Below are 15,106 nucleotides of genomic sequence, written 5' to 3'. Positions count from 1 at the left end.
TTGTTTGGCTTTACCACTCAAGGCTATTGCTTTACCAATTGAGCCATTTACATTCAGGTCTTTGAGCCACTTTGAAATAAATTTTGTATATATTGTCAAGCAAAAGTCCATTTTATTCTTTTTTCATGTTCATATCAACTTGTATATTCTCGTGGTTTTTAGCAATTTAAATTTGAGATACCTACTGGATATCTAAGTACAAAGATATTAAAACCTGATCCTCCTAGCTACTGGCTACCAGAAGGATTGCTCTCTAGAGCTCTGGGCCCTCCTTTATCTCAGCCAACCAGCTGGGTGAGATCCTATACTCCAGTCATGGAAACTATGAGAGATGCATAGATAGTATTTCCTTCCAGGGCTGGCTCCAGGCAAAAAAACACTATCTGAAAAATAACTAAAATGAAGACTGAAAATAACTGAAGTGAAAAAGACTATGTAACTAAATAAAACTAAATAAAGTCTATGGAGACATAATTTGAAAAGGCCTCAGTGAGGGAATGGTTGGGGACATCTAATCAGGTAAGCAGAAGTAAAGGAGCTAGCAAAACAGATGTCAAAAACAAGCAAGTCAGTGGTGGGAGTATCTGACTAGATCTGCCCTTGGCATAACTCCACCTAGTAATCCTAAAAGCCACTTAAATTTAGCATCTATAAAACCCACCCAGCCACTCAGACCAAATCAGTTCCTGGCCTTTTTCCTCCTACGTTAGTTTAATAGCATCAAGGTTCACAAAGTCACCTAGTAACTTGAGTCATTCTAAGCTCTTTGTTCTCCATAATACATCTACATTTAATTAACCACCAGGTCTGATGGATTCCATCTTTTTAATATTGTCTAGAATTCACCACCTTCCCACTGTTGCTATACCCATTCAGGCCCTTGTTTTTCATAGGATTATTGTAGGCATGTGGGAACTGGTGTTTTTGTCTGCATTATAACCTCCCTATAGAATTTTTCTTTGTCAAACACAAATCATATGTTTTTATTCCCTATAATCAAATCTCTACATCTTCTTTACTTGTCTCTTAGAAAATATTACTGATGTCTACAAGCATTACATTACAGTACAACACCTGCTTAGCAACTGTAAGACCCTGAGTTCATACCTGTTACTTCCCCCCCCCACGCACGTGTGCGCGCGCACGCACGCGCGCGCACACACACACACAACACACACACACAAAATTACCCCGGGGTGGGGGGGATGTTGGTTGGGGTTGAGGGCTTGCCTAGCATGCATGAGGCCTTGATTTCATTCTCCAGCACTCCAAAAAAAATAATATAGTTGTTTTCAATTTGATGAATTTTAACATGTAAATACACCTACATAACCTTCATCACATCAGGATCTAGAATATTTCTCCTACCCTGAGAGCTTTATTAGCCCCCCCTTTTATTCAGTACCCCTTTCTGCAGATTTGCTTTGAACTTATATATGAAATCATATATAAGTAGTACGTACTCTCTTGTGTCTGGTTTATCGTTATATTTTACTTCTTTTACCCATTAGGTTTATCCATGTTTTTTGGTGTTAGTGTTTTTTTTTTGTTTGTTTTTCTTTCCTCTTTGTTTTCTATTTACTTTTTTTTTTGTTGCTGTTGTGGGGCTTGAACTCTGAGCCTGGGTTCTGTTCCTTTAACTCTTTAGCTTAAGGGGCGCGCTCTATCACTTGAGCCACAGTGCCACTTCTGATTACAATTTTCTGGTGGTTAATTGGAGATAAGAGTCTCATGGACTTTCCTGCCCGGGTTAGCTTTGAACCACGATCCTCAGATCTCAGCCTTCTTCTTTTTTTGGGGGGGGGGTCCGGTCGTGGGGCCTGAACTCTGGGCCTGGGCACTGTCCCTCAGCTCTTCAGCTCAAGGCTAGCGGTCTCCCACTTGAGCCACAGCATCACTTCCGGCTTTTTTCTTTTTGCTTATGAGGTGCTGAGGAATCGAACCCAGGGCCTCATGCATGCAAGGCAAGCGCTCTACCACTGAGCCACCTTCCCAGCCCCCCTTTTTTTTTGCTGGTCATGGGGCCTGAATTCTGGGTCTGGATGCTGTCCCTCAGCCCTTTAGCTCAAGGCTAGTGCTCTACCACTTGAGCCATAGCACCACTTCTGGCTTTTTCTGCTTATGTGGTGCTGAGGAATCGAACTTAGGGCTTGATGCATGCAAGGCAAGCACTCTACCACTGAGCCACCTTCCCAACCCCTTTCAGCCTTCTGGGTAGCTAGGATTACAGGCATGAGCCACTGGCACCTGGCTTCTATTTACTATTTAAATGTACCCCAGTTCATTCTTCCACTCATCTAATGATAGGCATTTGAGTTGTTTTCAATTTTGAGCTCTTATGAATAATATTGCACAAGTGTTCTTGTGCATATCTAACAGAGAGATAGGCACTCATTTTTAATACCCAAGAATGGAATTGATGAGTCAGAATCCAAGTCTCCTTTGTAAGCATACATTCTATATTCCTACTTAGAGTGTCATAAAAATGAGCATGCAGCCTGGCACCAGTGGCTTACCCTCCTAGTTTTTCTGGCGGATGAGATCTGAGAATCATGGTTTAAAGCCAGCCTGAGCAGAAAGTGTGAGATTATCTCTAAATGGAGCTATGTATGACTCAAGTGGTAGTATGCCAGCCTTGAGCAAAAATATTTCAGGACATCACCCAAGCCCTGAGTTCAATTCCTAGTACCAGCATACATACCAAAAAAAAATTAACAAAGAAAAGTGAGGTTATATTAACTTTTTTTTTTGATCAGTCATGGGGATTGAACTCTGGGCCTGGGCACTGTCCCTCAGCTCTTCAGCTCAAGGCGAGTGCTCTACCACTTGAACCACAGCGCCTCTTCCGGTTTTCTGGTGGTTTATTGGAGATAAGAGTCTCATGGACTTTCCTGCCTGGGCTGGCTTTGAACCATGATCCTCAGATCTCAGCATCCTTAGTAGCTAGGATTATAGGTATGAGCCACCAGCACCTGGCTGCATTAACTTTTTTTTTTTTGTCAGTTGTTGGGCTTGAACTCTGGGCGAGCATTCTACCACTTGAGTCACAGTGCCACTTCTGTTTTTCTGGCAGTTTATTAGAGACCCTAATGGACTTTCCTGCTGGGGCTATGTTTGAACTGCAGTCCTCAGATCTCATCCTCCTGAGTGGCTAGGATTACAGACGTGAATCACCGGCACCCAGCTGTGTTAACTTTTATGCATTACCTATCCCAAGAGCTTCAGGTGCAGAAACTAGCTGAATGTTAAGAAACTCATATAGGGCTGGGAAGGTGGCTCAGTGGTAGAGTGCTTGCCTTGCATGCATGAGGCCCTGGGTTCAATTCCTCAGCACCACATAAGCAAAAAGCTGGAAGTGGCGCTGTAGCTCAAGTGGTAGAGCTCTAGCGTTGAGCTGAAAAGCTGAAGGACAGTACCCAGGCCCAGAGTTCAGGCCCCACAACTGGCAAAAAAAGAGAAACTTATACGTTCCAGATCACAGACTGGGACTTCCCCTGATTTCTCAATTGCTTTTAATGAAAATCCTTGTGTTTGACTTTATAGCAACTACTTAAAATGTAATGTTTTAAGTATTTTTGGTTAATTGTTAATGAGCACAGTTAATTTGAAAAACCAGAGTTTTGAAGCATTTAGTTACTTATTTTTGGTCAGATGTGGGGCTCTGAGCTCTGTTTGAGAGCTCTTTTGCTTGAGGTGCTCTACCACTTTGAGCCACAGCACTACTTTTGATTTTGTGATGGTTAACTGGGAATAAAGAGTCTCACGGACTCTCCTGCCAGGGCTGTCTTTGAACCATGTTATTCATAATCTCAGCTTCCTGAGTAGCTAGGATTATAGGCATGAGCCACCGGTGACTGACTTTATTCTTTATTTTTTCTGGTTCTAGAGCTGAATTCAGGGCTAGGCACTGTCCATGAGCCTCTCTGTGTTCAAGGCTAGCACTCTATCACTTGAGCCACAGCACTATGTCCCACTTTTTCTTAGTAGTCTGTTGGAGATAAGACACCCATGAACTTTTTGGCTGGAACTTTCTGCCTAGGTTGGCTTCAAACAGTGATCCTTAGATCTCAGCCTCCTGAGTAGCTAGGATTACAGGTGTGAGCCACCAGCACCCAGCTAAACCCTAATCTTTTTTTTTTTTTTTGGGTCCTGTCGTGGGGCCTGAACTCTGGGCCTGGGCACTGTCCCTCAGCTCTTCAGCTCAAGGCTAGCACTCTACACTTGAGCCACAGCGCCACTTCCGGCTTTTTTCTTATGTGGTGCTGAGGAAACGAACCCAGGGCCTCGAGCATGCAAGGCAAGTGCTCTACCACTGAGCCACCTTCCCAGCCCCTAAACCCTAATCTTCAATAAGCCATGGTGCCATAAAATGTATACAACATTTACAGTGAATTACAAGATTCCAGAAGGTATCATTCAGTGACAAAAATGTCCGCAAAAAGTATTGCAAAGCAGGTTTAAGTTTGGTAGTACATTTTTTTTTTGTTGGTCATGGGGGCTGAACTCTGGGCCTGCGTGCTGTCCCTCAGTTCTTCAGCTCAAGGCTAGCACCCTACCACTGGAGCCACAGCACCACTTCCAGCTTTTTTCTGCTTATGTGGTGCTGAGGAATTGAACCCAGGGCTTCATGCATGTGAGGCAAGCACTGTACCACTGAGCCAACTTCCCAGCCCCATGCATTTTGGATTTATCTATTTATTTTTGCCTGCTGCTTAAACATTTTTGTTTTGTTTCTTTTTTTTTTGGTTTTTTTGTTGTTGGTGGTGGTGGTCATGGGTCTGAACTCTAGGCCTAAGTGCTGTCCTTTAGCTCTTCAGCTCAAGGCTAGTGCTCTACCTCTTGAGCCACAGAGCCACTTTGGTTTTCTAGTGGTTTATTGGAAATAAGAGTCTCATTGACTTTTCTGCCTAGTCTGGCTTCGAACCGTGATCCTCAGATCTCAGTTTCCTGAGTAGCTAGGATTACAGGTATGACCCACCAGTGCCTGGCTTTAAACTTTTTTAAGAAATAATTTTATTGGGTGAACAAATGCAGCAATGATTCTCACTAGACACTATATTGAAAATGAACTATACAACTTTTGGGTGGAGATGGGAGGGAAACACTGGGAGAGAGCAAGGGAATAGGGTGACATTGTCCAAAAAGAAATGTACTCATTACCTGACTTACATGTCTGTAATGCCTCTGTATATCACCTTTATAATAACAGTAAGAAATAAAAAATAATTTTAGGGGTTGGGAAGGTGGCTCAGTAGTAGAGTGCTTGCCTTGCATGCATGAGGCCCTGAGTTTTATTCCTCAGCACCACATAAGCAGAAAAAGCCGGAAGTAGCGCTGTGACTCAGGTGGTAGTTTGCTAGCCTTGAGCTGAAGAGCTGAGGGACAGTGCCCAGGTCCAGAGTTCAGGCCACATGACTGACAAAAAGAATTATTAACAATTTGTACAAAATGGTTACAGTTCCATAAGTCAGGTAATGGACAGTGTCATCCCTTCCTTCACTTTCCCCCCGTTTTTCCCTCCCTTCCCTGCATAGTTGCATAGTTCATTCTGTTTCTTTCTTTTTTTTTTTTTTGAGTGTAGCCTAGGCTGATTTCACACTCATGATTCTCCTCCTGTCAGTCTCTTGAGTTCTGGGCTTACAATTGTGTATTACCTCACTCAGATTGCTGCATGCTATTTTAAACTATTTTATTAAGTTGTATTAATGAAAATATTTGATTCAACCATGCTCATTTTTTGTCCAATTTTCTTCTCAGATGATACTATCTTCCAGAATCCTATGGTACAGGAAGCTATAAGAATGGGATTCAGTTTCAAGGATATTAAGAAAATAATGGAGGAAAAAATTCAGACATCTGGGAGCAACTATATATCACTTGAAATTCTGGTTGCAGATCTAGTGAATGCTCAGAAAGATAATACACAAGATGAATCAAGTCAGACGTCATTGCAGAAAGGTATGCATGGCTTTTTTTTTTGCCAGTCTGGGGCTTGAACTTAGGGCCTGGGCTCTGTCTCTGATCCTATCTGTGCACAAGGCTAGCACTCTACCACTTGAGCCACAGCACTATTTCCAGCTTTTTCTGAGTAGTTTTCATTGGAGATCAGTCTCCCAGACTTTCCTGCCTGGGCTGGCTTCAAACCTCAGATCTCAGCCTCCTGAGTAGCTAGGATTATAGATGTGAGCCATCAGTGCCCAGCTGTGTGGCTGTTTTTTGTTTTTTGTTTTTTTGAACTATGTACTAGGATTAAGATTTGAACTCAGAATCTTGTGCTTGCTATTCAGGCACATTACCACCTAACCCAAACCCTATGTCTGCTGCTTTAATATCATTTCTGTGCTCATTAATTTCCCTCCTCTCACTTCTCCCTCTTTTTTGTGTGCCTATCCTGAGGCTTGAACTCAGAGATGACAGGTGTGAGTCACCAGTACCCAGCTCACTTCTCCCTTAATATAAACATTTTTTAACCTTTAATAATGAAGCATTTCAAACTTACAAAAAAGAAAAGAGAAGACTATAATAAGCCCTCAGCTTCAATAATTTTCAATACTTTTCCAATCTTCTTATCTACCCCTCAATCTTTTTTTTTTTGGCTACAGTACTTTTTAACACCAGACTTTCCCTATATAATTATCTATAAATATTTCTTTTTTGGGGGGGGGTCCGGTCGTGGGGCCTGAACTCTGGGCATGGACGCTGTCCCTCAGCTCTTCAGCTCAAGGCTAGCGCTCTACCTCTTGAGTCACAGTGCCACTTCCGGCTTTTTTCTTTTTGCTTATGTGGTGCTGAGGAATTGAACCCAGGGCCTCAGGCATGCAAGGCAAGCGCTTTACCACTGAGCCACCTTCCCTGTCCCTCTATAAATATTTCTGTATATCCAATAGATAAAGATTTTTTTTTTGGTTAGTTGTGGGCCTGAACTCTGGGCTTGGGTGCTATCCCTGTGCTCTTCAGCTCAAGGCATGCGCTCTACCACTTAAGCCACAGCGCCACTTCCAGTTTTCTAGTGGTTAGTTGGAGATAAGAGTCTCATGGACTTTTCTGCCCGGGCTGGCTTTGAACTGTGATCCTCAGATCTCAGCCTCCTGAGTAGCTAGGATTACACGTGTGAGCCACTGGTGCCTGGCAGATAAAGATTTTATTTATTTATTTTTTTTGGGGGGGGAGTCTAGTCGTGGGGCCTGAACTCTGGGCCTGGGCGCTGTCCCTCAGCTCTTCAGCTCAAGGCCAATGCTCTACCACTTGAGCCACAGCACACTTCCGGCTTTTTTCTTTTTGCTTATGTGGTGCTGAGGAATCAAACCCAGGGCCTCATGCATGCAAGGCAAGCGCTCTACCACTGAGCCACCTTCCCAGCCCTAAAGATTTTTTTTTTTTGTCTGGTCGTGGGGCCTGAACTCTGGGCCTGGACGCTGTCCCTCAGCTCTTCAGCTCAAGGCTAGTGCTCTACCACTTGAGCCACAGTGCCACTTCCGGCTTTTTTCTTTTTGCTTATGTGGTGCTGAGGAATCGAACCCAGGGCCTCATGCATGCAAGGCAAGCGCTCTACCACTGAGCCACCTTCCCAGCCCCCTAAAGATTTTTAATAGTGTATTGTTATTAAGGTATTGTCAGGTAATGAGTACATTTTTTGGATAATGTCAGACTAAAGATCCTTCTAAATATACACTTAATACTGTGTGTTATTCTGCTTAGGCTACTATAATGAATCACTAGGTGACTTAAACAAAAGACATCTGATTCTTCCAGTACAGAGAAGTTCAAAATCAAGGTGCAATGTTCCCAATGATGGCCTTGAAGATGGCTGCCTTTTTATTGTGTCCTCACAATGAGAGGTGCTTGTGGAGTTGGGGGTCCATAAATGCTCTGGTCTTCCTTCCTCTACTTACAAGGACACTAATTCCATCATAAGTTCTCACCCTCATGACCTCATCTAAACCTAATTATAGTCACATGTTCCTTAACAATGGGGACATAGCTTAAGAAACATGTTGTTAGGCACTTTCATTATTGTGTGAACATCATAGCATGTAATTGCCCAAACCCAGATGGTATAGGCTAGTCACTTGATGTAGCCTTTGAAGCAATCAAGAGACTTGGTAAACACAAGATGTATGATATGAGGCTACTGCTGGCATGGCATAGCATACTGTTTTAGTATGATTTTTTGTGTTGGTACTGGGGTTTGAACTCAAACCTGGTACTGTCTTTTAGCTATTTACTCAAGATTAGTGCTCTAGGGGCTGGGAATGTGGCTTAGTGGTAGAGTGCTTACCTAGCATGCATGAAGTCCTGGGTTGGATTCCTTAGTACCACATACACAGAGAAAGCTGGAAGTGGTGCTGTGGCTCAAGTGGTAGAGTGCTAGCCTTGAGCAAAAAAAAAAGCAGCTCAGAACAGTGCCCAGGCTGAGTTCAAGCCCCAGGACTAGCCAAAAAAAATATTAGTACTCTACCACTTGAGCTTCACTTCCAACTTTTTGGTAGCTAGTTGGAGGAAGAGTCACACAGACTTTTTTTTGCCCAGGCTAGCTTTGAGCTCTGATCTTCAGATATCAGTCTCCTGGGTAGCTAGAACTATAGGCATGAACCATTGGCATTTGACACATACTAATTTTTTACCATCCCGCATGGATCTGCTCTAACAGTAAATTGTATAATATCATCTTATGTTAGAAGAATAATATACATGGGGCTATAATGTGGCATAGTGGTAGAGTGCTTGCCTAGCATGCATGAAGTCCTGGGTTTGATTCCTCAGTACTACATAAACAGAAAGAACTTGAAATGTTGCTGTGGGTCCTGTGTTAGAGTGCTAGTCTTGAGCAAAAGAAACTCAGGGCTCAGGGTCAGTGCCCAAGCCCTAAGTTCAAGCCCCAGGACTGGGAAAAAAAAAGAAGAATCTATATAATACCTTTAATGATCATATGCCAGAAAATTTCTGATCTAGAAATAGGCCTTGTAGAATGAATGTAGGACCCAGTTACCACCTTTAAAGATGGCATGAAGTAGTTGTCTAAGGTAAATTTGTCTAAAGTAAATAGCTTTACTAGAAAAAGGGTAATGATATCCATGTTTGTTAGCCCTGATAGTTCTTATTGCTTGATTGATTGCTGGTCCTGGGGCTTGAACTTTGGGCCTGGTTGCTGTCCCTGAGCTTTAGTGCTCAAGGTTGGTGCTCCACTTCAGCTTTTTGGTGGTTAATTGGACAGGAGAGTCTGATGGACTTTCCTACCCAGGTGGCCATTGAACTACAGTCCTCAGATCTCAGCCTCATGAGTAGCTAGGGTTACAGGTATGAGCCACCAGTGCCTGGCCATACCTGACAGTTTTTATGAGGTCAGATAGAAACCTCAAGTTGTGCAGGAGTGCTGAAGATCATTCTGGTGGTTGGGAGCAGTATTCAGTTTTATTTGTCTCTTAGTTTTTTTTTAAACTGTGACAAAATGCACATAACATATAATTAACCAGTTTCAGGCTGAGAATGTGTATAGCTCAATGGTAGAGTAATTGCCCAGCATGCATCAGAACCTGCATTCAATCCCAGCCTACAGAAAGGAGGAAAAAACAATTGTCATTTTAACAGAGGTTTTCTGTTTTTGTTTTTGCCAGTTCTGGGGCTTGAACTAAGGGCTTGGGTACTGTCTATGAGCTTCTTAAGAAGCTCAAAGCTAGCACTCTACCACATGAGCCACAGTGCCACTTCTGGCTTTTTCTGTTTCGGTAGTACTGAGGAATCAAACCCAGGGCTTCATGCATGCTAGGCAAGGATTCTGTCACTAAACTACATTCCCAGCCCATTTTAACTGTTTTAAGTAAATAGTTTGATAGTGCTAAATACATTTACACTATTGTGCAAACAATCTTCATAACTTTTGTGGGGGGAGGGGGGTTTGGTGTTGGGGATCAAACACAGGGCCTCATGTGTACCAGTACAACTTGAGCTACTTCCCCAGGCGAGCCTATAGCTTTTATTGTGCACAAAGTTGATTTTAAGAAGAAAATTAATCATTTTGTCCAAACCCTCTCTAGAGAAACCTCTGGTACACAAATGTGGCCTAGTCTTCAATTTAAAACCTATCACCAGGGCCCGTAGGATGAGGGACAAACTAGCTTACCAAATCTTTCCATAGCCTCCTTTTATGCTATTTCCTTTACAGATTCTTACTTGTACACTTGTACGCTATGTTCTGTTGGCTAGAAATTGATCCTTCACTTCCCCTGCCCTCCATGATCTTCCCCTTCTGGTTAATTCCTACTCCTCTTTTAGGATCCAGTTTAGGTATAATTTTCTCCAGTAGGCCTTTTATGTGTGCATACGTGCACACAGGTGCACACACACCCTTCCTGTGTTCTTCATAACACACTGTAATTACCTTTATCATTATAGCGTATTGTAATTTCCTGATTACTTATGTTTGTGACTTGTGTATGAACTACTGAGGGTCTGAAGTTGATATGTTTGTTAATTGTATCCCTAATGCCTCTAACTTAGTTAAGTGTTTCAGTATTTGTTAAGTAAAATTAAACAATGTTTCGGGGCTGGGAAGGTGGCTCAGTGGTAGAGTAGTATTGCCTTGCATGCATGAAGCCCTGGGTTCGATTCCTCAGCACTATATGAGCAGAAATAGCTGGAAGTGGCCCTGTGGCTAAAGTGGTAGAGCACTAGCCTTGACCTGAAGAGCTGAGGGACAGCTCCCAGGCCCAGAGTTCAGACCCCACAACCCACAAAAAAATTGTTTCCCACACGTTTCTTTTTTTTGGGGGGGGGTCCGGTCATGAGGCCTGAACTCTGGGCTTGGGCGCTGTCCCTCAGCTCTTCAGCTCAAGGCTAGTGCTCTACCATTTGAGCTACAGCGCCACTTCCGGCTTTTTTCTTTTTGCTTATGTGGTGCTGAGGAATCGAACCCAGGGCTTTATGCATGCAAGGCAAGCACTCTACCACTGAGCCACCTTCCCAGCCCTCCCACACGTTTCTTTGAGCTATTAAAAGAGCTATCACAAGGGGTGGGAAGGTGGCTCAGTGGTAGAGCGCTTGCCTTGCATGCATGAGGCCCTGGGTTCCATTCCTCAGCACCACGTAAGCAAAAAGAAAAAAGCAGGAAGTGGCGCTATGGCTCAAGTGGTAGAGCATCAGTCTTGAGCTGAAGAGCTGAGGGACAGCGCCCAGGCCCAGAGTTCAGGCCCCACAACTGGACCCAAAAAAAAATTTTTAAAAAAGAGCTATCACAATAAAGGAGCTCCATAGTTGAACATAGAAATGCATCGTACTATTTCAAGATGGATATATACCATATTGTATTATACTGAATGTGATGTCAGTGATTCCCAAATGCAGTGTATTTTTAACCTCGAAATATAAAGTTTAGTGAATAAGGCCCAGGAATATGTTGCTTAAAGTGGCACAGCTCAATGGTAGAATTCTCACTTAGCATATAAAGGGCCCTGAGTTCCATCCCCAACACTGATAAGGGAGGAAAAAGATGAGGAGAGGGAGGGAGGGAAAAGAGAGGGGAAGGAAGGGAGAGGAAAGAGTTCAAGTCATTCTATTTGAGGCCAAATTTGGAAAGTATGAGTGTACAGTGATTACAAAGACAGTCAAGATACATAGCACACTTGGAATAGTGCCTAGCACATAGTATTTATACTGTTGCTGTTGACTGCTGCTGCTTCAATTTTAATTATATATGACCAGGAAGCACATTTTTGTGGCATAATTGTTACCATTTCACAAAACCTATTTTGGAAAAGGCTAAATTATACAAGCATTTCTTTGTTACCTATATATTGATGACACTTTTTCTCACCCTGACGTCTTTTATTTTTGGTCTGTCATGAGGCTTGAACTCAGAGCCTGGGCACTTTTCTGATGGATAATTGGCAAAAAGAGTCTGCCTGTCCTGCCTAGGCTGGCTTTGAACTGTGGTCCTCAGATCTCAGCCTCCTGAGTAACTAGCATTACAGCTGGGAGCCACCAGTGTCCGGCATGCCCTGACTTCTAAACTTAAATTTGATTGTCCAGTTATGTACTGGAAATTTTTGTATGGGTTCCCTGCATAAATACCTCAAAATGTCTGAGAATCCCAAATTCATATATTTCCTTTTACTTCTACAGCCCTCACATTCAAATACCAAATCTTAATTGTCCCATTGCAGAAGTGTCCCTCAAATCCATGTCTTACTGGAATTAGTCATGTCCTTTCCATATGCTGCTTCTTTTAACTAATCCTTTCTTCTGTGTGGCAAATTGCTCCCATGTTTAAATGTCACTCCTCCACTCTCCTCCTCCCTTCTCCCATGATGCCTTCTCTAACAAGCCTGAACAGAAGAACTTGTTCATCTTGTCCTAGAGCAATTTATATGTAACTTTATTAGAGCACTTATCACTTTGTACTTTGTGCTTACCTCTATAACCTCATCTCATATCCTCCACCACTAGTATGCTAGCTATTTAAGAACACAGGATATGTGTGAGTCATCTCCCAGCTCCCAGCACTTGAGTGTCAGGCACACAGTAGGGGTTCAGTAATGTCTCAGTGAATTGAAATAATTAAGAAAGTCTAAAATGAGTATATTTCTTTTCTCTTTGTACAGAAATTAGTACTGAAGAGCAGCTAAGGCGCCTGCAAGAAGAAAAACTTTGCAAAATCTGCATGGATAGAAACATTGCTGTAGTTTTTATTCCTTGTGGACATCTGGTCACTTGTAAACAATGTGCTGAAGCAGTGGACAAATGTCCCATGTGCTACACAGTCATTACTTTCAAGCAAAAAATTTTTATGTCTTAACCTAGCACCACAATAGGCATGTTTATGTTCTTCTTAAGACCCTGATTGAATATGTGATGTGAATGAACATTAAGTAATCAGTATTGAATTCAATTTGCATTTGCTACCAAGTGAAAACAAATGTAAATACCATTATTTTAATTGGCAGTCTAAGCATTGAATATCTGGATTTTCAGGTTATTTAACTGTATCATATATCCAGTTATTTTTTATTTTTATTCAATTGAAGCCCTAGATTAAGAAGCAACTTATTATAGTTGATCACAGTGTGTATTTGTAGCACACTGGCTTAGTTTCTATGAATAAGTGAACTGATCATTTGAATTTTTCGTTCATTTCAGAGAAGTTTAACAAGTGGAGCATTCTGTGTGAATGTTGAGATTAGTGCTAATCTCCTCAATCACATAAGTTGTTCTGTGTGAAAATGGAATGAACTGTTCCACATGTGTAGAAAGACAGACATTATCTTTAGATGTTTGTCTTTATGTTTTAGGATAATATTTTCTTTTAAAATTATAATCATGTGTGTAAACAACTGGGGAGCAGTACTGTGGCTTGAACTCAGTGCTTTGTGTTTAACAGCAGGCATTCGACCTCTTGAATCATGCCTCTAGCCCTTTTGCTCTAGTTGTTACTTGTTTTTTGTTTTTGAGAACTGTCTGGGCCACCTTGGACCACAATCCTCCTATTTATACTTTCAGCTGTAGCTGGGATGATGGGCACATATTACCATGCCCAGCTTTTTCTGTTGAGATGGAATCACACAAACTTTTTGCTACAACTGGAGCTATGGTCCTCCCCATCTCTGCCTTCAATGTAGCTAGAATACAGGTGTGAGCCACTGGCACCCAACCTGTGTACATATTTTTCTTTTTTAAAAGATTCTACCACATCTAAAAGGATGTTTAATGATAGACTACCACTTAGACAACATATACTGACATGGAAAGATGTAAATGCAATGGCAAAATAATATGTATAGTATGAGCCAAATCAAGGTGTCTGTGTATTTTGTATATAGAACAAAATATTTGGAAAGATTATATACTAAACTCTTAAATGTGATTTTTCTTCTTGCAGGGGGAAGGGTTGCGTCCTAGGGGCTTACAGGAGTCCTTCACTTCCTTTTTATTTTGTTTGAATTTTTGTAAGTGTGTATTGCTTTTGTAATCAGAATTTTTAGGAAGTATTTACTGATTTAAAGGCTTAGGCATGTTCAAACGCCTGCAGAACTACTTACGGCTCAGTTTTAGTTTTTCATAATTCAGGAAGTCAGAGCACTTAACCTTTTTGGTGCCAATGTGAAATTCAAATATTTCTGTTTTCCCTGCTTTGTGGGTGAAAACTATTTCTGAGTGGTAGTTTTCTAACAGGTAGACCATGTCTTCTTATCTTTTTTCAAAATAAATATTCTGATTTTGTAAGATGAAATATAAAATATGTCTCAGATCTTCCAATTAATTAGTAAGGATTCATCCTTAATCCTTGCTAGTTTAAGCCTGCCTAAGTCACTTTACTAAGTCACTTTGTTAATCCAGTATTTTAAACATTTGTCTGCTTATGTAGGTAAAGTAGAAGCATGTATGAATCCTGCTTGTAGTTACAGTGACAGCTTTCCTAGTTGAAATTGTTGTATCCTAAAGTTTTGTGTGAATTTTTACTGTTAGTATGGTTAAGATGTATATATGGAGAACAAGGTGTTGTCTTCACTTATATGTTTTTTTTTGTTTGCTTAAGTAGTAATAGTTGTAGATGCTTGTTAAAAATTACCCTCTCACAATCCTTAAAACCTCTTGGAAATTATAAAATATTGACAAGGGAAGAATAGTTGTTTATGTATTTTAAGAACTTGAGTCAGGCACTGCTGGTTTAGGCCTATAATCCTAGATACTCAGGAGGCTGAGATTTGAGGATTACAGTTCAAAGCCAGCCTGGGCAGAAAGGTCTGTGAGACTCATGCCCAGTTAACTAATAAAAAGCCAGAAGTAGAGCTGTAGCTCAAGTGGTAGAAAACTAGTCGAGAAAAAAAAAAGAATTAGTAAGAGTCAGTATGGATAAAATTGGAACATCCAAAATTGACTTAAAATGATTCTTGTGCCAGGCACTGATGGTTCATGCCTCTAATCCTAGCCACTCAGGAGGCTGAGATTTGAAGATCTTGCCAGTCCAGGCAAGAAAGTCCATGAGACTCATCTCCAATAAACTACTCAGAAAAAAGCCTGAAGTGGCGCTGGGACTCAAATTATATAGCGCCAGCCTTGAACACAAAGAGGATGAGGGACAGTGCCCAGACCCTGAGTTCAAGCCCCAGAACCA

At 41.7% G+C, this 15,106-nt stretch overlaps 1 protein-coding gene across 3 annotated transcripts in view; it reads left to right on the top strand.

The window, feature by feature from the left end:
• Window positions 1–13,448, top strand: part of Xiap (X-linked inhibitor of apoptosis, E3 ubiquitin protein ligase) — a 42,252-nt gene extending 28,804 nt beyond the window's left edge. The window contains exons 6-7 of one of the 3 annotated variants that reach the window (XM_013018046.1): window positions 5,758–5,958; window positions 12,597–13,448. In XM_013018046.1, the coding sequence (XP_012873500.1) occupies window positions 5,758–5,958; window positions 12,597–12,790 (395 nt within the window). In that variant the 3' untranslated portion in view covers window positions 12,791–13,448. The remainder of the gene's footprint in view (window positions 1–5,757; window positions 5,959–12,596) is intronic. The other 2 variants (XM_013018045.1, XM_013018047.1) reach the window with 2 other exon arrangements.
• The last annotated feature ends 1,658 nt before the right edge of the window (window positions 13,449–15,106 follow it).

Source organism: Dipodomys ordii, unplaced genomic scaffold (assembly GCF_000151885.1).
Source record: "Dipodomys ordii isolate 6190 unplaced genomic scaffold, Dord_2.0 Scaffold38, whole genome shotgun sequence".
In the NCBI taxonomy this organism is placed as follows: domain Eukaryota; kingdom Metazoa; phylum Chordata; class Mammalia; order Rodentia; family Heteromyidae; genus Dipodomys; species Dipodomys ordii.
The sequence above is the reverse complement of the archived record's forward strand: the minus strand, read 5'-3'. Positions and strand labels throughout refer to the sequence as shown.